The sequence below is a fragment of the Megalobrama amblycephala genome, linkage group LG22 (genome assembly GCF_018812025.1).
Source record: "Megalobrama amblycephala isolate DHTTF-2021 linkage group LG22, ASM1881202v1, whole genome shotgun sequence".
In the NCBI taxonomy this organism is placed as follows: domain Eukaryota; kingdom Metazoa; phylum Chordata; class Actinopteri; order Cypriniformes; family Xenocyprididae; genus Megalobrama; species Megalobrama amblycephala.
The window spans coordinates 12,825,820-12,849,775 of record NC_063065.1 but is presented as its reverse complement, the minus strand read 5'-3'; the positions used below and the strand labels follow the sequence as shown (position 1 = coordinate 12,849,775).

Below are 23,956 nucleotides of genomic sequence, written 5' to 3'. Positions count from 1 at the left end.
CATTACAATGTAACTGGTCAATTATAAGACAATGGCCATATTGCTAGTTAGATAAATGGCATACTGTATTCGCCTTTGTGGTCAGTGAAGTAGGCAATGGCTATACATTTCTAGGCAAGTTAAATTAAACGTCTCCAGGGGAAATAAATGGGAAATTTCTGCCCTGTGCGCAGCTGCCGAGCTTTCCATATATAGCGCAATGTAAACTATGACGTAATGCGATGCTCCTGGGTGCATTGCTTACGCGCGCGTGCGCTCGGCACGCGGCGATTGGTCGAGCGTGTTATAATTTTTTGGAACCTCGCGCTCTTGTGGCTTCAGCCTTCACTAGTGATATCTGTTCGAAGACCGTGATGAGGTTCGGATGAATCAAACCTGAGGTGAACTGTGTTTTCCGTCGTGTTTTGATTTTTCAACTAAATAGAGATAGTTAAATGTGTTGGGTCGGAATGTCATCTGGATATTAACGTTAGTCGTTGGAGTACACCCTGAGATAACCTGGACATGGCCACGACTGTGGAAAACCTGACAGGTACGTTATGTTATATTTTGATGCTTTAATATATAAGCCTCACCCAGGATAACTGGGATAATAAGAACGGATAACTGGGAAAGCGAGCATCTAGAGACGTTGTCATGGAAACAGGCGGCTGAAGCGAGAGCAGAATGGGGAACCTAAGACTGACCTGTCCAGGTGAAGAGTGAGTTATCCTTATGAAAGGGAAACAGACGTTTTTGCAAACCTTATGTAAAGAGAGAGAGAGAGTATTCCTTTTATTTTGCATATGAATATATATATATATATATATATATATATATATATATATATATATATCATAGGAAAGACCAAGTCACTGTTTATGCCAGTAAATACTTCTCAGCATTGGTTACATTTATGCTTCTACCAATACCTAAAGTCTTGACTACAAAAAAGCTATTAAAGATTACCTCGTTTATTACCCAGGAAAAAAAGGATGCAGTTCATTAAAAACACATTGATCTTTTGTGACAACATGCCCCAATGTGAGGACATGCTGTCACATTACATGGGGTAAATTGGTACCTGCCCTTATTCCGCTTAATATAGGCTTTACAGCTACATTTAAACAGTAAAACAATCATGAAACTGCAAAAATGTCAAACCATTGTTTTAGCCAACAAATATTTTAATTAATATATTGCATAAATGTGTTTAAAACAGCCCAGAAGCTTTACTTTAAGACAATTAAGGGGAAAACATTTTTGAAACCAACATACAAAATCACTGCAGTAGAAAACACATTTGTGTAATTGCACTACAGCCCTTATGACAACCCGCTATTTATATCTATGTTTCTAACAGACACGTCAGAATAAATGTGTTTGATATTGAGTTTATTGATTTTCAGGCATGCTTTGCACTTCCTACATTTAAATTGATAATGATAATGATTTTATAATACATATTGTCCAATATGAATGTCTTTTCCTTTAAAAGCAAAGAATGTGTGAAACATGCTTTATATTTGAAGCTAACAGGGACCTGACAGTCTGTGCCACAGACTCTGCTGTGAATCGTGGAAAATCACTTTACAAAAAATCGCATTTGTGTTTCCCTTGAGCATTTTGACTTTGCATATATTTGCATACCATTACACAATTAAAGCCACCCCTCTGTTTTAGTGCTTGTAACTGGGCCATAACTACCATTGAGTGGGGCTTGAATATGTGATTACATCCTTGGCTTGGGTCATGATTCCATAGACTCCATAGTCAAGGTGTGTTCACTCACTGTTTATGTGCATTTTTAACATTTGATTTCTTTTCGCACTCAAAGATGGAGGCTCGAAAAAGGACAGAATTCGACTGGCCAAAGAAAGAAGAGAGGAGAAAGATAGAAGCCAAGGTGAGCTGCAAGTTTTTTAATAAACAGTCTGTCCTACTAAGATTCAGATATTACTGTGCCAACAAAGAAACATAAAATGATACGTTCCTTTCGGAATTGTCTATAACATTATGCCTGCTTTAGAATCACTTTAAATTCCTAAATGGATTTCATGACAATCTGGTGGATAAATTAAAGGAGAGGGTAATTTCAGGGCAATAGACTACTGCTCCATTCATCACTGAATCTGATGGATCTTGAGTAGCGGAAGACTTCTCTAATGCCACTAAGTGCTTAGCACAAATGAATCAGTATTGTCAGCAGGTAGGGAGAGGCTTGGCCTTTCCCATATCAGGGCAATCTATAGACTTATCCGTGTACACCCCCACCGTTTCTCTAGCTGTGCGGGAGCGAGCTCTCTGGGAGAAGGAACAGCGCGCACTGCAGCAGTATGAACGCTCGGTGGTGGAGCGAGGGAGGCGTCTGGAGGAGCAGCGGCAAAAGGAGATGCTCCGGCGTTCGGCCGTAGAGGAGAAAAGGAGGCAGCGCATAGAGGAGGAAAAGGTCAGGGGTTACAGATGAACTTTATTCTCTTTGGGGTATATCTGCTCAGAGAACAGATGTGAAGTTTTTTTTTACTATTTCTGCATCCTTTTATTTTTGTTTTGATTTTTAGCTTATAATATTATGATAAAATTATTCTTTTTATTATGCATTCATTATGCTTGGTATTTATTTTTTCTGTTCAGTTTGTTTAATCTTAAAGGTGGTGTGTGTAATTTCGAAGCTATTAAAACATAATATTTAACAGTTTGTGGGGTCAAATGCGGCAGAAAGGGAATAATTTAAGTAATATATTCACTACTGTTCAAACTGTTTTTTTAAAGAAATAAATACATTTATTCAAGAAGGATGCATTAAATTGATAAGTGACAGTAATTCAATTTTGAACTTTCTATTCAAAGAATTCTGAATATCAGTTTCCACAAATATATTCAGAAGCACAACTGTTTTCAAAATTGATAAAAATAGGAAGTGAAATCATATTAGAAATCATATTAGAATGATTTCTGAAGGATCATGTGACACTGAAGACTGGAGTAATGATGTTGAAAATTCAGCTTTGCCATCACAGGAATAAATCACATTTTAAAATGTATTAAAATAGAAAACAATATTCACAATATTACTGATTTTACTGTCTTTGTAAGGATAAGAAACTTCATTCAAAAACATTAAAAAATTAATTTTTTTAAAGCTTTTGAAAGGTAGTGTATATACATCATATCTACCAGCAGGGGCTAACTGCACCATGCTAACATGCTAAATATCATGTATAGCATGTTAGCATGGTACAGTTAGCCCCTGCTGGTAAATGTGAGACAACAACACCTTGATCATGAGACAACAACACATACTCAACCAATAGTGTAATTTTGGGGTGGGACATCATTTTGTCTGATGTAAGATCCAGGCATTTGGGAAATCTGTTTGGAAACAATTGTTATCTTTGCAAATCTGTTGATGCCATAAAAATGACACACATCATCTTTTAACCTGAGCCAAATTGTCACTATTTTTCATTTGGTAATATGAAAGTCTAACCGTTGTAGTCAAACAACTGGCATTTATATTAAAGGTGCAGTAGGTGATCTGGGAAATGCTAACGTTAGCATGCTAGCATTGAAAGCATATGATCCCACCCTCCCTGCAAATTGTTGTCCAAACGCATTTTGGAAATGCATAATTCTGAGTCTGACTAAACAGCTCCGGGTAGAACGTCACAGGTTGCCATTTCTTAATCACGGTAGTTATGGTGTGAACGCAGCATAAACTCATTGTTTTGATTTGGTAGGAACTGTAAAAGGTGGCTGCTGTTTGTTTGCTCCATGACTGATGTCTGTCTGTATGTACTTTGCATAGCATGAAACACACGGATGACGTATGATGTCTGCGCAAACAAGGTGTGCGATGGTAAAAACATATGTTGACAGGCAGGTAGGACATCAAATTATTTCAATCGGACTGTATATAATAATTGCCCCTTTCGCCGGGAGTTTGATTGACAAGCGATCTAACCAATCATAACAAAACCAATCATGGCCGAATCCGCCATTTTGTCCGACAAAGCAGTCAGGAGTTAGAAGATTAAAGGGTTAATTCACCCAAAAATGAAAATTATGCCATTAATGACTCACCCTCATGTCGTTCCAAACCCGTAAGACCTCCGTTCATCTTCGGAACACAGTTTAAGATATTTTAGATTTAGTCCGAGAGCTTTCTGTCCCTCCATTGAAAATGTATGTACGGTATACTGTCCATGTCCAGAAAGGTAATAAAAACATCATCAAAGTGGTCCATGTGACATCAGTGGGTTAGTTAGAATTTTTTGAAGCATTGAAAATACATTTTGATCCAAAAATAACAAAAACTACAACTTTATTCAGCATTTTATTCTCTTCCGGAATCCTTTCCATTGAATTGATTCCATGGAATTGATTCCATTGAATTCTTTCATCTTTCGGCGTTGGTAATGCACTTTTACATCACCGTGGTTGTTTTTGGCGATTTAGGACATCTGCGACATGCACACTTACGCACCATTTAAAAAAATATAGCAATACCAAAATACAAACAATGTAGAATAGCTTGAATACAGCGTGCGTCTCCCTCAGACTGTAAACGAAGCTCTGGCGCACCGGATAACACATCAGCAGCGTCTTACATCAGCAACGTCACTGCGGAGTCGTGAACCACACTCCGGAGCAGAAGGGGGCGGTAATGTACCAATAAGCTGGATGCCAACCGCCGTAAAACAGGAAAGAAGAAGAAGAAGAAGCGGAGTCGTGAACGCGGATTGAGAACAGACCCGGAAGAGAATACAATGCTGAACAAAGTCGTAGTTTTTGTTATTTTTGGACCAAAATGTATTTTCGATGCTTCAAAATGTTGCAGAACTTGAAAAATGGTGTGTAATGACCTCTTTCTGCGTTTGAAACAACTTTCCTTCTTATGTTCATTCATGTTTATTTGATGCTATAAATTAACTAGTTAGAAGAGATGATTGGTTCACGAGCTCTTGAGCTGGGACTTTGTTTAATATCATAAGTAACCTGCTCTGTCTTGTCTGTCGATGTGTTGTCAGTGTCCTCTTTGCTCCGCGATTTTTTTTTTCACTGTGTGTGGCGTGACAGCACCATGGCTTGTCGGACAAAGCAACAGTAACTAAGGGGGGCGGGTCTTTGCGAAGGGTCACTTGGATTTACATTTTATGGTTTTACGCCTTCCACATATGATTAGACCATTTAACATAGTGATTGCTATCAGGATATGAGGAAACTTTCAAGCAGTATAACAAAAAATGTTTCTGTACAGAATCACCTATTACACCTTTAATTCAAGATGCCGTATTTGTGATGGTGACTGACATCATAAATGTTGACATTTTTACTGGGCTCTGGTTATATTTTATGAAAGGAATAGTTTTGTTATCTGTGCATAATTGTGTCTTTATTCATGTCGAATTTAACCTCCTAGAGTTCCCACCTTTTGTGACATTGAGCTTTGTCTGAGCAGGAGAGCGAAGTCTTTGTTTATATTGATTGAAAACTAGCCACCCCCAGTCTGACTCTCACTGGAGTGGTCAAATGACCTCACGTTTCCCGATATCCATCCTTAACTGATGTGTACAAATCAAATTACCCTAGAAAAACATAGTGTGACATAGTAAGGGCATGTTTGAAGAAGCTAAAAGGAAACTCAGATGCATAAAACTGTATGGTGTCATTATGATGCCTACTAACAGAGACTGCAGTTAGGCAGTGGATCATTGTATGCAGGGTGTGGTGCTGTTTCTGTGTTCTGGCATGGTAGCGTTGCCACTATAATGTCTAGTTTTACCTCAGATGACTCTGATCTTGGCCAGTGTTTGGATTTAAATTAATTCTGGCTCCTCTGTATCTGCAGTGGTATCAAATCTGTAGCAGTAGCCTGGCCTATTTACATTCAGACAATATGCAGCATGAGCCACCTAGTTTTGTGTACACTGTGGATTTCAGCAGTGGCGTGTAAAAGCAGTCACTTCTTCTATCCACTTTGGCAAGCTGAATTGTATACATAATATATACATTTTTCAATTGTAGTCTTTTAAAAAGGCGTCTGAAATAATAAACTAAGTGCAATGTAGTGTTGTCAAAAATATCGATTTTTCGATACATAACGATACCTATCTGAAATGCTTCCAATACTCATTTTCCACAGAATAGATACGATACTAGTGGCGCTTTCTTGCTCTCTCATCTCTCAGACAGCAAGCTGACACACAAACCCGCCTTCCCTCACTCACTCATTTCATTAGCTCCGGATGAATATTGTTGGTGTTACAGGGTTTAAATTTCGGCGTGGGGTTGCACATAATTTCACTCATTCCCACAGATTTTGTGCTCACAACCAAAGTGCGCACACATAAAGCCACCTCTCAGTACTAAATTTAGTTCTTTTCACTGCGTATTGCCCTTAAACAGTCAAATACACATAAAATAATGTCAAAATGCCAGTTTTGGTGAGTATTCACGTAAACACAGTCAGTATTGTTTTAAGTGAACGCAAACAGTTGGGAAAGAAAACGCATGTGTAACAGAATAATGGATCCGTGCATCAGGTCTTCAAGTGACAGCAGCCTAATACACTTGCGCCAAAATTATGTGATAATATTAAAAATATCTATATTGCAGTTTTTCATGGTATCAGTGTCAAAATTGTGGCCAGTGAAAATGCTGAGTGGCTAGTAACTTTAGAAAACCACTAGCCACAGTGGCTGGTGAGCAAAAAAGTTAATATCAAGCCTTGGAGATTACACATTTGTAATGATGATGTTCAAGTTTAGTACATTTAAAATATATTAACTTCAAACATAATATTGAATAATGTACTACAGTTTAAAATCATAGACAAGTACTTTACATGTGCTTTAGTATGTTAGTCAACAAATCAAAATAAGTGTACATCTTTAAAGCACAACATAAGTTTATTAAAACATAATGATTTAGATGGTACTTTAAAATCAAGCTTTTAATTTGACATTATTACATAGGACACTTTTTAAAAGATATTAAAATAATATTTTCAAGTACAGTCCAAAATGTACTTTTAAGATTTGAAGTACACTACAAGTGCACATAAAATACATTTTAGCACACTTCTTTTTCACAAGGGATCCCTTTGTAAAGTGTGTTATATACATCTTTATTATAAACAAAGAGGCTACTGAGTGATATGAGATAAACTAGAACAGAGATAAGCTATGAAAAAAATTGGTGACCTGGGGCGGTCATTTATACCCAGTTTAACGATCATTATACATATTACTTGAATGCCATGTTGACCAATACTCCAGAGAGCCACATTATTTTACTTTTATGATTATACTGATAATGTGTTGTACTCCCCTGAATCTGGAAGGCTGTTTAATTGTGTAATTTTGCATGTGTAAACATCAGTGCTTCAGAAAGAGTCAGAATATGCTAAATCAGTCATTCAAAATGTTAAAATCAGAGAGAGAAACAATGTTATACTGGTGAGAGGAAATGCAGAGAGATGTGGTAGATAGAGAGAGAATTTCAGGAAAATACATATAGGCTTCCCTGTTTTCACTGATTCAACCTGTGTCATTGTAATACACTGTCCGTGTGTGTGTGTGTGCTCTCCATTTCTGTCAGCTGCTGAGGGGGGAGGGTGTGGGTGGAGTTACGTATGGCAGTTCTCTCCTCCGTCTGGCTATGCTCTCTCTTAGACACACGGTCACCTGGGAGGAGAGAGATACAAAGAGAGAGTCGCTGAGTGCAAGGGAGAGTGAGGGAGAGAGAGGCAGAAACAGAAGGCAAGGCCCTCGTCATTTTGCTCGCACACATACAGGGAGGAAGAACAGGGAGAGAGGGAGAGTCGGAGACGGATAGGAGAGGTGGTCGCCATGGAGCAGCCAGCCTCATCCCCATCCTCTCGGCGTCGTAGCGACAGCTCTGTCAGAGAGTCTCTTTTCTTTCCTGTTTTTGAACGCAACGAACAGGAGCGACTGGAGGCCTTGATGCGACGTTCCATGGAACGGAACCTGCAGGTGGACCAGAGGCCCAAACGATGGACCTGGGGCGGACCTCCCGGAGTCTGCGAGGGTGAGTGTGTGCGTTTGCTAGGGCGTGGAGGGTCCCTTGTGTGAACTCTCAGTTGGAGAGATAGGAAAACAGGGTGTGGAAACTGCACTGCAGCCCTTTTGTTGTAAAACCGACTGCGATATTGACTGGTACTGGAGCTGTGGGATGGAAATCAGACAGATGCAGCTGTTTTGTGTGGGAGCTGCAGTGTCACACAGGCGTCGAGCTGTTGCTGATCTCAAGGAGTCGTCCCAGTCACAGAAAAACACTCTGCCTCAAGGTTAGCGCTGTCAGCGACTGATCAGAGACTCATAGTCATTATAAATCATCCGTGCAATAGCTCTGCCTGGGGGCAAGGGGCAATTTGGGCTGTTTTGGCTAGAGAACAATCACCATAAACTGTGCTGTCACTGTGCCTGCACAGGGCATATTAGACTGCGCAGCTGAAGGCGTTTTGCTCTGTCACTGTCACATTCTGACTTTAAACAATGCTTCCCCCCACACCTCACCCCAACGTTTCAATTACACAAGCCTATAACTCTCCTAAAAAGTAGACCTGAGGCTCGAGTAAATCAAATCAGCTCTAGGAAAAAAATGCTGCTTTTAAGACAGACACGAAAGCACCACCCTGAATCTGTGGTGCATTCATAACTACATCAATTATTTACACTGTCAAAGAGCAGAGCTCTAAGCCTGATCCTGAGTCAGATTTATAATATATCTGGATAACATGCACATCTGTTTTGCTTTGTGGGTATTAAGGGCGAATGATTGAGAATGAGTTTGGTTGCCCTTGGAGAACATTAGGCTCTTTGATAACCTGATATCATCGCATTAGATGCATGCTCTGGGTTATTTCATCTTGCAGTGGTTCATATTACCATCCTGCTTTTATTAGCAAAATTACTTTTTTTTAAATAAATAAATAAATGAATAAAAATGCCCTGCTGGAAATTATGCAGCTTCCCGTCAGAGAAAAACTGCTGACGGGGTATATCAGTATTTCACAGGGACACAGTTATGACTTCTCATAATATTCAATGTGAGCTTGTGAAATACTCTTGTCGTGCTCACGCACCTGTGCTTTCTCTGCTTTGCATCACCTGCCGCACAGGTGATCCTAAGATTTCCCCGCCCTCTCCTCCTGCTTCAGCCTCCTTAGCCAATGACCCCGCTGCTACTCCTCCTGCCAGCAAATCCAGGAACGGTACTGACTTCATGCTGCTTTGTGTGTCGTCCCCGTTCACTTCATAAAGTTTGAGTCACAGTGATTCAGATGTTGTATTTGTGATGGTTTGCATGTGCATGAGATTTTACATAAGTGTAAGTTATATGCGTCCTAAGATCTACACTGCCGTTCAAAAGTTTGGGGGCAGTAAGATTTTTTAATATTTTTGAAAGGAGTCTCTTATGCTCACCAAGGCAGATCAAAAATACAGTAAAACATAGTGTTATTATGAAATATTATTACATATTAAAATAACTTTTTTTCCATTTGAATATATTTTAAAATATAATTTATACCTGTGATGGCAAAGCTGAATTTTCAGCAACCATTACTCTAGTGTCACATGATCCTTCAAAAGAAAAGTCTTTACTGTCACTTTTGATCAATTTATTGCATCCTTGCTGAATAAAAGTATTAATTTATTTTTTTTTAAATCTTACTAACCCCAAACTTTTGAACTGTAGTGTATATTGGCTTTGCCCATAGGTGTTTTTGATGTTCTGTTTTCTTGTTTATTTCTGTGGTGAGTTTTATTATTACTGGTGCTTGTTAAAGGGTTAGTTCACCAAAAATTAAAATTCTGTCATTAATCACTCACCCTTATGCCGCTCCACACCCGTAAGACCTTCGTTCATCTACGGAACACAATTTAAGATATTTTTGATGAAATCTGAGAGGTATATGATTCATCCATAGACAGCAATATAATCACCACTTTTAAAGTCCAGAAAGGCACTAAAGACATCGTTAAAACAGTCGACGTGACTGCAGTGGTTCAACCTTAATTTTATGAAGCAACAAGAATACTTTTTGTGCACAAAAACAAAACAAAAATAACGTCTTTATTCAACAATCTCTTCTCTTCCCTGTCATTATCCTTACACAGTTGCCGCAGTAAGCACAGTGAAAGCTTCCATGTTTACGTCCGAATGCCGGCTCAGTATTAGCCAAAGCTGCGCACGTGAGCAGCATGACGCATGCGTGTGATGTTGACGCAGGAGCCAGCCAATAATGAGTCGACGCTCTGACATAGAATCTAGAAGCTCTGGACGTAAACAACGTATGAAAATGACACAGAAGAGAAGATATTGTTGAATAAAGTCATTATTTTTGTTTTGTTTTTGCACACAAAAAGTATTCTCGTCGCTTCATAAAATTAAGTTTGAATCACTGTAGTCACGTCGACTGTTTTAACGATGTCTTTAGTACCTTTCAGGACCTTGAAAGTGGTGATTATATTGCTGTCTATGGACGAGTCATATACCTCTCAGATTTCATCAAAAATATCTTAATTTGTGTTCCGAAGATGAACGAAGGTCTTACGGGTGTGGAACGACATGAGGGTGAGTAATTAATGACAGAATTTTCATTTTTGTGTGAACTCTATTAAGGCAAACATCACTGTTGCTATTGTTCATGTATTAAATCATCATTTCTAAGTGATCTGACTTAAAATCATTGCCTGTCAGATGATAAAACAGGTGAAAAAAACCCTTTGACTTTGAATGAGGAATATGAGCGTATCAAGGGACCAGAATAACATAGTGTGTCGGCACTTTGGACTCAAGCCAGTGAGAATCCACTCAAAACACCCTAGAGCAGTATGCTGAAAACTACTCAAAACCCTGAACTTCCGCATAGCAATATGCTAAAAATCAATCAAATAGCAATATGCTACTTTATATTAGCATATAAACAATTGGCTTTCATACTGTTGTTTTGTATTACATACATTACATACTGTATACTGTATACCTGAAGCCAAATGAAATTAAATATTAATGTAATGTAAAAAATAAAAAAAACCAGAAGGCAAATATTTTCATTTTATTTCAAATAGTGTTATCCACAGAAAAAAAACTCTCAGAACATCTTAGTGTAACCCCTCCGGTTCTACTTGCACTACTCCAAGAGGGATTCAAACTGGTGTTTCTGGCATGGGAGGCGGGCGCACTACCAAAGATGCTAAAGACCGCAGTCTCTAGCGTCTAGCCTCTGTTACATTAGCAGCCACATAGCAGTACCCTGATGTTGACTTCATAAAATGTAAAAGTCTAGTTGTAACCATCATAATACTCTTTGTGGTGAATGTGCAGTTGTACGCTATATTTATGTTGCAGTGCCCTGGAAACACCCTATCATCAGGTTTTGCATGGGCAGACATCTTCCTATTTTTTGTTTGTATTTTGGACTATTTTTTTACTGTCTGTGTCTTTTTTTAAGGTGAATGTAAATGCATATTAATGAGGAAATGAAAATGTTTGGATATAGAACCAATCATAATTCCTATAACAGGACATAGAGATTACGTGCATCAGCTATGGAGACCGTCATATTCTTCCCCGCCCAGTAAGGGGTCCGGATGCACAGGAGAGGATGTGAAATCTTGAACCGCCTTGAGCTGCGTTGCACTCCCTAAAGAATGCATAAGGGGGTCTCATCTGTTGGCTCATTTTAAATGCAACATCCGAGTTTAACAAACATCCTAGCTTAGCAAATCTGTACAGAAATCTACCTCATATGAAAATGAGCCTGCTGTTCGCCATGAAAGTCTTTGATCAGTGTAAATATTCATGCCCAAATGGCCACTAATTATTAATCAGAAAGAAAACCTCTGGCGTTTATCTTCAAAATAACTGTGAATGAATATCATTATCATTGTGTCTGATCGTTTGTGCCTTTGTTTTCTTTCTCCCTGGAACTATTTGTAATATGTTTCACTGCAGTCCAAGATTTTATTATTCCGCCCGAGTCCCCAGACTCTGTCCTGAGCAGACATCTCTCCTCCTCCTCCACAACTTTGCCTAATATGACAGAGAAAGGCAAGTGTTTTTTTTTTTTATATTAAGCTTAACTATTTAATTGTTTTCAATCTCTGCCCTGCCCCTATTTGCTCCTTTGTCTTCCTGTGACCTCTGGCCCCTCAGTGTCTTGTCTTTGTTCCCGAATAGCCTCCTCCAGCCCTCACAGGTCTCCTTACAGGGCGTCACCCAATAGAGCCGAGCGGAAGAAGGTTAGTGCATCGTTCTGTGGACCATCAAACGACTCCAGAGGAGCAGCCACAACCCCGAAAACCCCTCAGGTCTGATCTGCATGGATGTGATCAACATTTTGTCAGAGATAGCCCAAAATGTTATATTTGGTGCAAAGCACAGTGGGATACAACCCACAGAGGAGCTGGTCTCCTAGCAACTACACTGCTCAGATCTGTGCATGTCCAGGTCCAGTCGTGGATTTATTGCCATAGATTTTTCAGCAGGGGTCTGTGAATGTCCAGCAAAGGGGTATGTTAATAAAAAAAAAAAAAAAAGGTAATTACGACTTTTTATCTCACAATTCTGACTTTTTTTCAGAATTGCGAGATTTAAAAATCATATAAAGTCAGAACTGCGTGATATAAACTCACAGTTGCATCTTATAAAGTCAGAATTGCAAGATATAAAATTCTGAGAAGAAACGTCGCCCTTTTTCCCTTCACAATTAGACACTATAACACGCAATTGCGAGTTTATATCTCACAATTCTGACATAACTCGCAATACTGACTTTATATCAAGCAATTCTGTTGACAGATATATGAAACATAAAATAAATACAAAGTTCTGTCATGAAACTCTAGATGGTGCCGGCTTATAAGTCCTTAAAGGTGCCCTTGATTCAAAAATTGAATTTACCTTGGCATAGTTAAAGGGATAGTTCACCCAAAAATGAAAATTTGATGTTTATCTGCTTACCCCCAGTGCATCCAAGATGTAGGTGAATTTGTTTCTTCAGTCGAACGCAAATTATGATTTTTAACTGCAACCGCTGCCGTCTGTCAGTCAAATAATAGCAGTGGATAGGAACTTCAACTATAACAGTAAATAAAACTTGCTTAGACAAATCCAAATTAAACCCTGCGGCTCGTGACGACACATTGATGTCTTAAGACACGAAACGATCGGTTTGTGTGAGAAACCGAACAGTATTTATATCATTTTTTACCTCTAAAACACCACTATGTCCAACTCCGTTCAGCTTCCTGTTAGTGAGGTCAAAAAACGCGTTCTGACGACGGAAGTGATGTCTCGCCCATATACTTCAATGAGCGCGAGACAACACTTCCGTTGTCAGAGCGCGATCAGACCTCACACGCCGGAAGCTGAACGGAGTTGGACATAGTGGTGTATTAAAGGTAAAAAATGATATAAATACTGTTCGGTTTCTCACACAAACCGATCGTTTCGTGTCTTAAGACATTAATGTGTCGTCACGAGCCGCAGGGTTTAATTTGGATTTGTCTAAGCAAGTTTTATTTACTGTTATAGTTGAAGTTCCTATCCACTGCTATTATTTGACTGACAGAGGGCAGCGGTTGCAGTTAAAAATCATAATTTGCATTCGACTGAAGAAAAAAAGTCACCTACATCTTGGATGCCCTGGGGGTAAGCAGATAAACATCAAATTTTCATTTTTGGGTGAACTATCCCTTTAAATAACAAGAGTTCAGTACATGGAAATGACATACAGTGAGTCTCAAACCCCATCGTTTCCTCCTTCTTATATAAATCTCATTTGTTTAAACAACCTCCGAAGAACAGGTGAATCTCAACATAACAGACTTAACGTAACAGTCGGGGTGTACACCCCAATATTTGCATAATGCCAGCCCATGATGTTCCCAACATTATAAAAGGCATTAGACAAGGGCAGCCAGTTAACGTCTGGAGCTGCACACAGCCGAATCATCAGACTAGGTAAGCAAGAACAACAGCGAAAAATGGCAGATGGAGCAATAATAACTGACATGATCCATGATAACATGATATTTTTAGTGATATCTGTAAACTGTCTTTCTAAATGTTTCGTTAGCATGTTGCTAATGTACTGTTAAATGAGGTTAAAGAGTTACCATTGTTTCTTACTGTATTCACGGAGACAAGAGCCGTCGCTATTTTCATTTTTTAAACACTTGCAGTCTGTATAATTCATAAACACAACTTTATTCTTTATAAATCTCTCCAACAGTGTAGCATTAGCCGTTAGCCACAGAGCATATAGCCTCAAACTCATACAGAATCAAACGTAAACATCAAAATAAATACTTTACTCACATAATTCGAAGCATGCATGCAGCATGCATGACGAACATCTTGTAAAGATCCATTTGAGGGTTATATTAGCTGTGTGAACTTTGTAAATGCGCTGTAATATAGTCGACAACTGGTGTGGCAGGGAGTATGCGATTTAAGGGGGCGGCGCCGAGTGTAAATCAGTGCATTGTTAATGATGCCCCAAAATAGGCAGTTAAAAAAATTAATTAAAAAAAATCTATGGGGTATTTTGAGCTGAAACTTCACAGACACATTCAGGGGACACCTTAGACTTATATTACATGTTGTGAAAGAACGTTCTTGGGCACCTTTAACCCAATCTGCTTGCAATCACATCATTCTTTATAGGGCACAGCTGATTGGTTCCCACTGTATTTGTAGCCAATGAGCTCACTGCTCAACCAAATTTTTGCCTATTGTTTGCTGTAGCAGTTTGCAGCTTGCTTTCAGAAACCCTTCACCTTCCCCAGCTCCACCTGTATAGATCTGCGGGGGTGATTCATTTATGCTTGTATAGCAGCAGCATGTCTTGCTTGCTCTTTGCTTTGTGTCATGTGTATTGGCAGTGGCCATGACAGAAATATGTTTTTTAAATCGTACATTAATTATGTCTACACTGCAAAAAATGCTTTTTTACTTGTCTAGAAAATGCTTCTTGATTTAAGAATTTTTAGATATTTGGACTAGAAACAAGACAAAAACTCTAAGAAAAGCTTTTTTTTTTTTTGCAGTGTAGAAGGTAAAAATCATTGATAATGTTGAATATTATTCACTGTAAACCCTAACGATCAAAATAATTAATTGGTTTAAGTAGGGCAAACTCAAATTAAACAAATTAGTTCAAACAAATTTTCAAAAGTTCAAACTTTTATGAGTATTTAGAACTTTCTTTTTCTTTTGAGTTCACGAAACTGACACATTTTAAGTAATCTGAATCACCTCATTGTTTTGAGTTTTATGAACTTGTTTCTTTTTATTTAGACAAAAAAATTTACCTGAAACTGGGCTAGGATTTCTATTTCCCAGCATGCTTTGCCATGACACCCAAAAGGGAGAATAAATGCTAAAATTGTTATATAATTGTTATATAATGTTTTTTGTGCAAGATTAATGTTAAGTGGGAGATTTAGTAGTATGTTTATGCTAATTTAGAGTTTTTTTAAAAAATAATTTTAAGTTTAATGTATAATTACTCAATAATTTCAAGTTATGAGCAGTTAAAATGTATGAGTACAAAACTGAAATCTGCCAGTTCTGCTTACTTAAACTTTAAATTTCCAACTCAAAAAATTTGATGTTATTGATTACCTCAAATATTTAGAGTTTTGCCAACTTTTTGGGTTTACAGTGTTGTCACTATTGATGGTAAAATTGATTTGTTAAAGGGATAGTTCAGTCAAAAATGAAGATTCTGTCATCATTTACTAACCTTCATCTTGTTCCAATCCTGTATGACTTTCTTATGTGGAACATAAAATAATTCATAGATATTTGAGAAACATTTCTCAAAATATCTCCTTTTATGTTCTGCAGAAGAAAGAAACATTTTATAACATCATGAGAGTGAGTAAATAAGGGTAGAATTTTAATTTTTGGTTGAACTATCCCTTTAATGCGTTAGTTATTGTGAATAAACAATTCATATGCTGCATTTATTAAAGTTAATACCTGTTTTTTCATATACTAATGCATTTTAACAAGTTATTTCAAGTATAAAATAGCTAAAGTATTATGATTTAACCATAAACAATAGTATACTTATAAATGAACCTTAAGCTAAATTTAAAAATGCTGCAAATTGTTGTTAATTGTCAGTGCAGGATACCAAATGTTATGAAATTGATCCCTATTTTAAAGTGTTACTGAGAAAATCTAAATTTTTTATTTTAAGGAGTTTCTGGGTTGGCTGAGAGACTAAGCTTTGTAAGAACAGCAAATTTGGCCAATATGTAATTTTTGTGTCTCTTCTGGGTGTTTAGAGTGAGAAACCAGAAAAGAGTATCGCCCAAACCTTAGCTGACTCATCTATCAAAAAACTTGAGTCTCCAACAACACCCACCCGAAGTTCTTCAAACCAGAAGAACCCCAGCACTCCGAAAAGGTTTATCTTTTATATCTAATAATTTACTTGTTGTCATTATTTATTTAAAGACTTTAAAAGCTGTAGGCAGAGTGTATATTTTGCCTTTACATTTGTAATTCAGATCAAGGTCCTGTAAGAGCCGCATCCAGTCCCCAGCTTCCCCGGGTCAATACCCCCCTTCCCCTATGAGGCACAGAGCCACTACACCAAGTTTAGAAAGCAAGAAGTGGGAAGGAGAAGAGAAAGGGACCATGGAGAGTAAAGGCTACAGCACTCTAGAGAGAAAGACCTCCAAAGCAGAGAGAATCCCAAAATCTACAAGCAAGGAATTTGGACACAATGCAGGTAAAGTTCACCCAAAAATGAAAATTTTGTACTATTTCTATTCTATCATAGTATTCATTAAAAGGGTCCTTTTATGCTTTTTACATTTTATTTCAGATTTATTTAAATTTGTGAGAATGATTTTTAATACTTTTTTTAATTTCAGGCCTAATCTACAGGCCAAAACAACATGTCTTCTGTCATCATTTACTCACCCACATCAGTTTCAAATCCATATGTCTTTCTTTCTTCTGCTGTGCCAGTGGGATCTCAATCACGTGATGAGGACTAAGTGCCTCCTGTCTTGTGTTTCAGAGTCTCCAGTGACTCCCACTGGGAAAGCAGGTACCACTGATGCCGAGGAGGCCTCCAGGCTGCTGGCAGAAAGACGACGCCTGGCCAGAGTACAGAAGGAGCAGGAAGAAAAGCAACGACTAGAAGATGAGAGGTAGAGATATTGTGTGTCTCTAGGGTCTGTGTGTCACATTTATGTGTTTGCTGCTGTATTATATATTATCTTCTCCATGAATCTCAGGCTCAGGGCTGAGGAACTCCAGAGGCAGCAGGAAGAGGAGAGACAGCGGCAGGAGCAGGCAGCTCGACAGGCGGAGGAGAAAAGACAGAAACAGGAGGAGGAGCGCTGCCAGAGAGAGCAGGAGGACAGACACCAAAAGGAACAGCGTTGGAAGGATCTCCAGGATGAGCTGGAGAGACAGGTCAGAGGGATTATATTATGTTAATTAAAAAACAATTAATTATATTAATTGTTCAAATAGTGCGGTCCAAATGTCCGAGACCACTGATGAAAATTTAATTTATTTATTTTTTTATTTAATATTTTTTATAATATAATATAATATAATATGTTATAGTATATAATATAATATATACATATAATAGATGTTTTAGTTTTTATTTATAATTTATTAGCATTTTATATTATATTATATTATATTATATTATATTATATTATATTATATGTATTTAAAATGTATTCAAAACAAAAAATAATATAATATTTATTCACAGTAGTCTTGGACTTATAAAAATAGATTTTTATTTAATGCATATATTTTATTTAATGCATTATAAATTATTATATTACATTATATTAATAAAATTAATATAATTCCTATTAAAAATTGTATTAAATAATAATAACATTAAATAATAATAATAATAATAATAAACAAAAGTAAAAATATATATATTTATATATTACATTTTCAGCAGTGGTGTCAGAATGAACATGGACTAAATAAAAAAAAAAATCTAAGTAATCATTACATAAATACAAAAGGACAACAAAATTACACAGAAATAAAACTGACTCATCAAGACACATTCAGCATACTCACCCATCCAGTCACATACTCAAACACGTGCAGCACCAATCTGTCTTCTTGAGCTGTGGATATGGATGAATGTGATATAGTTGGAAATGTGATGTGTCATGATGTCTGGCAGAGGGAGGAAGCCGTGCAGCGCGTTCATAGAGAGGCCGAACGGAAGAGGCAGGAGCGAGAGCTTCTGAAAATTCAGGAGGAGCAGGAGAGACTGCAAAGGAAGAAGGTTCTTATCTTTTCTGTCTGTTTACATTTAAAATCAAGAAATAAATGGAAAATGCAATTACACTATTACAATGATTATGCAATGTGACGTACATCATAAGAAGAAAAGTTTAGTGGTAAGTAATTATGAAGTAGGAATCTCTAAGGGCTAATTTTCACAGATTTATTTTTTTTAATTAAAGCTTAATTCAAACTTTAGCGAGCAGTTGAATCCGGGTCTGCATGTAAAGTCAAAATGAAATGAGTGAATGAGAATGAATGACTTTCAGAATCTGACATATTTCCATATCAAAGGGATATTTAAATGTATTTCAATAAAAATAAATTAAACTTGATTTTATCCACTGGGAATTGATTGGCTGTTCAAAAGTGGATGTTATATACCAAAATGAAGCCATCTGCTTGAATGGAAGGGGTTAAAAAATAAAATGTCAGACAAGCCGACAAAGAAAGTCCTTTCTGAGGTTATGTTTTGATTAAAGTTTACAAAGACAAACTCTTTATATATATATATATATATATATATATATATATATATATATATATATATATAAAATGCAATATTAGTGTACAATAATGTCAATTTTGATTCGTTTTTGGGAGACCAGCTCCTACTGGCTCCTACTATTTTATGTGTCAGTGAGAATAATTTGCATAACAATTGTTTATTTATTTATGTTTAATAATATTTCAGTTATAATAAGTCAATTCAGTAAAGTGATGTTTGTATCTGTGATTTTGGCAGCGTATTGAGGAGATTATGAAAAGGACAAGAAAACAAGATGGAGAAAAGGTAAATGAATTCTCTGCAGGCTAATTACATTATCAGATGACAATGATTTACTGACTGTAGCAAATAATACTTCATGTCACGTTATGGATAGAAAGAAGAGGCGCAGATGGAAGTCCCATCCCCCATTTCTGTTTCCCAGTCTATCTCACCGTCTCCCTTGGAAACTGGAGGTATTGACTCATGATATGACCCGTATCACTATACAGATCTACAGTGGACACGTATCAACACTTAAGCTTCCTTTTCACAGTGTAAAAGCATCAGTCCTTGTAATTCACTCCAACATGCACACTCATTAATCTGTTTCTTGTTGCTGAGTGACTCAGCATGTGGAAAATCTACATTGTTTATAGAAAAAATGAAAGAGTGCCATCAAGTGGTGTAATTAAGAACTGAAATTAGTGTTTTAGCTCTTCCACTAAAATAGAATTTCGATAATCTGGTAAAATAACTTATTTATTATTATTTAATTTTATTGTAGATTAAACTTCTTTAATCTTGCACAACAGGTAACACAGCGATTAACAGTCCACCAAAGGCAATGTCGGAATCTCCAATCATATGCCTTGAGCCACTGGAAGCAAAGAGCAGCGTGGCGGATGATCTCTCTGATGGAGTCCAGTCCATGGATGTCAGGTCAGGCCTTCAACAAAGTCATACCATGTTATTTTAGAGAAAATAGGTCAGATTATAGCTTGCTTACCACATTGATAAAACTTTGGCAGTCCCTGTAAAGAATCAAAATGCGTTTCCTTGCAGCCCTGTGTCCAGAGATGATCTAGTTCCAGAATATTCCCCCATCAGCGAGATCTCACAGAACAGCATGACTTCTGTGGCTTTGGACGACATCCTCGTTCTGACCGGGCAGGTCTCACATCCCAAAGTGTCTGCTGCTCCAGATTTTGGTGACTGCAACAAGAACCTGATCCAGGATTGCAGTAGCGCTGCTATTGACTCATCACTTTTCCAGAGTCTTAGACCGACCTCAGACAAGCTCAACATCTAATATAAAGGTGATTGCTGAAAACTACAATTTTTTGTTTTGGTTTGGTTTTTACAGCTGTTGACTCAGAGATATTGTTAAAATAATTTTAAAAATGCATTAAATTAATGCAAGACACCCCATGTGAATAAAAAATTAACAAATAGATATCACCATAATTTCCCATTTGATTGGTTACATTAAGAAATGCCAACATTTTTTGCATTATAAGTTTTCTGAAATGGATCATTAAATATGCAAATTAGGAATTATCTAATTAAACATGCACAAATTTGTATACATTTCCAGAACATAAATATGAACATTGTATGAAGCCAGATTCAAAATCCTTGTTTCATTTTGATGATATATTTGAGTCAAAGGTGTTTACAGAAGGGGATTTTGGATATATTTGGTAACACTTTACAATAAGGTTCCATTTTTTAAAATTAGTCATATTAGTTATCATGAACTAACAATGGAAAATACTTCTAAAGCATTAATTAATCTTAGTTAATGTTAATTTCAGCATTTACTAATACATTATTAAAATCAAAAGTTGTATCTGTTCGTATTATTTAATAGACCTGAGCACAAATGAAATAACAATGAATAGTTGTATTTATTAACTAATTATTTATTAACTAACATTAACAATGATTAATAAATACTGTATAAATATATTACTCTTTTTTAGTTAACCTCCTAAGACCTGGGGTGGGGAAAAAAACGTTTTTTTGAATTTAGTATTTTTTCATGTCATTACATTGTTTAGAACATAAGTAACAAACTTCTTTTTTTTTTTTGGAAAAATTATATTTTATTCATATGTTATGCTATGTCCTCGTAAGTGGACACCAGGCCTCAGTTGTTTAAAAAATAAAATGACATGAAATGACATGTATAGGCAAAAACAATGGGATTTTTTTTTTTCATTCACCAATCAATTTTTAGATTTCAGGATTTTTTTTAACCAGACTTTGTTTAAAGATGATTCTCGACTATGTTATGAAAGATATAACGGAGTGTTCTTGGAGCAACATGTAATGAAAGAAGAAGTGTAATAATGGGAGTAATAGTTGACAACATTTTCATAATAATATCTAATATTTCATAGGAATAGTGATATGTAATTTCTTTCCCTATTCACTTCTTGTGTCTCCTAAAATGCCTGATAAACATAATTTAAGTCCCGGTGTCCTCTACTGAGGACATGTATGAAATCAATGTCCTGTTTTGTAACAGAAATCATATTTTGATTAGAAACCCCATAACATTTTCCTGAGATGTTGATTTATAACAAACAATTTGAAAATTAGTCAGATTTAAATGTTAATTACAAAATATCATATTTCCAAGAGTGCTAAATTTGATCATTCAGCCATTTTTAAAGGAGAAGTTGCTGTCCTGGTGAAACCTCCAAACATTTGGTAAAAAAAAAAAAAAAAAGCTGAATGTACTCTTTACAGGACATCTTAAAACTGTGACATGTATGGTGTCAGAGAAATTCACTAAAATATAATGTCACTAAAACAAAATGTTGTATAAAATCAGGCAAATGGTATATGAACAAACACCTCTGATAAAAAATTTAAAAAAAAAAAATCAGCAGAATATACATAGGAATAAAACTGTAAAGTTTGGTGTATGTAAGTGCTAAAACTTCATTTTGAGAAAATGGCTTTTAAAGATAAAGATGTATTTTAATTGACAGAAAATTGAAAAGAAAAGAAAATTGACAGACACAAATAGAAAAATTGTAATAAAATAAACACTTAAAATGTGTATTTTGGATGTTTTAAGTGCACTAGTCTAAAAAAAAACATATTGTGAAAAGCCAAATATCCCAAAATCTCAAAAAACTGAGCAGTGCAGGAAAAAACAATGTTTTTGTCTGTAGTGTCTCAAAGGGATAGTTCATCCAAAAATGGAAGTTCTACCATCATTTACTCACCATCATGTCATTCCAAAGCTGTATGACTGTCTTCCTTCTGTGGAACACAAAATGACTCGTTCATGAGATCAGACAGTGGCGATGTCAGATTCATGAATGAATCATTCAAACTTGTTTTGTGACCCTGAGCAACTGATTCATTAAAACGATCTGGCTCAAAAGAACAACTTGTTCAATTGCCCATTTTCATTCTTCAAAAAAAGTCAAGCAAATTTGAAACAACATGAAGGTGATCAAATGAGGAACAGAATATTCATTTTTGGAGAAACTATCCCTTTAACCATCTCATATTGTTTTTTTTTTTCTGTTTTAGACACTGTTGAAGCACGGGGCTTGACTGAACTGGAGTGGAGCAGAAAAATGAGACCAGCCCTTTGTGCCTCAGCATCTTCATTAGAGCCTGAATATCCTCTTGAACAGGAGAATAAGGACTGAATGTCAAACCATGTGTTAATAGCAAAGAAAAGACACCCTGACAGTTGATTCCCCACACATAAAATAAAGTTTTGCCTGCTCCTCGTAGATATTATATTTCACACGATTTCACCGTAGTATCACCAGACAAAGCAACTGTATTAGCGCAGTCCTAGTGTTCTTCTTAGTCCTGTTATACACCTGTAGCATTGATGAGTGATACACCGTGACAATTGTAGCAGCTCCATTGTGTAATTTGTTTTTTTTTCTGTTGCATAAATGACCGGCAAACCGAGCAGTTATGTGCTGAGTCTGATGATTGTGCTGTATTACATTGGCTGGGGTTTGCAATCAGTATATTGTGTAAATCCATGACTTCTTCGCAATCCAAGCTTTGTAGTCTGAAAGTGGATATGAATAGATGTAAAGTGTGATATTATTCCATCATAACACTGTTATACTGGCATTAATGTATTATTAGTCAGCAGTTAGAAGTTATGGGGATGTATACAGAAAAAAAAGTGTACTTCTAATGTAATTTATTGTGTAAAAGCTTAAAAATGGAATTAAAAGTGCACAATTCCGTTGTGTTAAATAGCATAGTGCTTTTAATTCTTCACAGACTTTGTCTGTTTTGTTTTGTTTTGTTATATGACATCATTGCACACAGCTCTATGCAGATCAAGAAAACCAAGCAACCATAAAATAGCAACACAAATCAAGATAATTCAGCATCCCACAACTGTACAGTAGTGGCTAAAAAGACCTGTACTTGCTGAACATGTTGCTTAAAGTACACTGTTTACCATCTTGTATACTCAGGGTGCTAGTGAGCTTTGCATGTGAGCTCATTTTTGATGTTTGGTGGTGATTTCAATGGTATGTATCATGATGCTGTTGTGTAAAACTTCAGATGCACAGGACCAATAAGGAACAAATTTCTTGAAAGTTGTAAGTTTCTGTCTATCTATCTATCTGTCTGTCTATCTATCTATCTATCATGACAAGACTTGGGATGCGGATGTTGATTACATTTTCAATTATACAGAGAGTGATGGGTTACTACTGAAATTCAGCACTTCAAAATGACATTTGAGAAATGGTGCATGCATCAGCTGCTTTGAAGTTGCTGAACCCTGAGACACTGACATAACAATAAAACATGTATCACACCATGAGCTTTCCTTATTCACAATTTATATAATTTTACTGGTTTAAAGTGTCATTGTGCTTGCATTAATCGTGCATGTACAGTAGAACAGACCAGGCTTGTTGTCACACATGATATGTCAGAATATTTGATAATATAAAGATCTTTCCAAATTGCAAAAAACAACAAAAAAGACAGTGTATTACCACTAGAGTTATAAAGAGTTACGGCCTAATTGGTCTAGGGGAGGATCGCAACAGAAATATGGTTGGTGGGGAATGAATGTGAAACAGCAGCAAAACCTCCGTCTCCAGGCCCAGAAGCATAACCTGATATTGCTGAGTTCAACATCTT

At 36.6% G+C, this 23,956-nt stretch overlaps 1 protein-coding gene across 3 annotated transcripts; it reads left to right on the top strand.

Annotated features, from left to right (window-relative positions):
* Window positions 1-258: 258 nt before the first annotated feature.
* On the top strand, window positions 259-23,630 carry map7d2b (MAP7 domain containing 2b). 3 transcript variants are annotated; one of them, XM_048174954.1, is made up of 17 exons: window positions 259-532; window positions 1,817-1,885; window positions 2,265-2,428; window positions 7,929-8,031; window positions 9,125-9,217; window positions 11,965-12,060; window positions 12,190-12,320; window positions 16,311-16,432; window positions 16,536-16,759; window positions 17,054-17,186; window positions 17,274-17,454; window positions 18,206-18,310; window positions 19,055-19,102; window positions 19,194-19,272; window positions 19,612-19,738; window positions 19,862-20,115; window positions 22,352-23,630. In XM_048174954.1, the coding sequence occupies exons 1-16, from the start codon at window positions 505-507 to the stop codon at window positions 20,106-20,108; spliced, it is 1,950 nt and encodes a 649-aa protein (XP_048030911.1). In that variant the 5' UTR covers window positions 259-504; the 3' UTR covers window positions 20,109-20,115; window positions 22,352-23,630. The 3 variants fall into 3 exon arrangements, with proteins under 3 accessions (XP_048030911.1, XP_048030913.1, XP_048030914.1); XM_048174956.1 differs by lacking the exon at window positions 9,125-9,217 and having other exon boundaries at window positions 260-532; XM_048174957.1 differs by lacking the exons at window positions 259-532; window positions 1,817-1,885; window positions 2,265-2,428; window positions 9,125-9,217 and having other exon boundaries at window positions 7,648-8,031.
* Window positions 23,631-23,956: the final 326 nt, after the last annotated feature.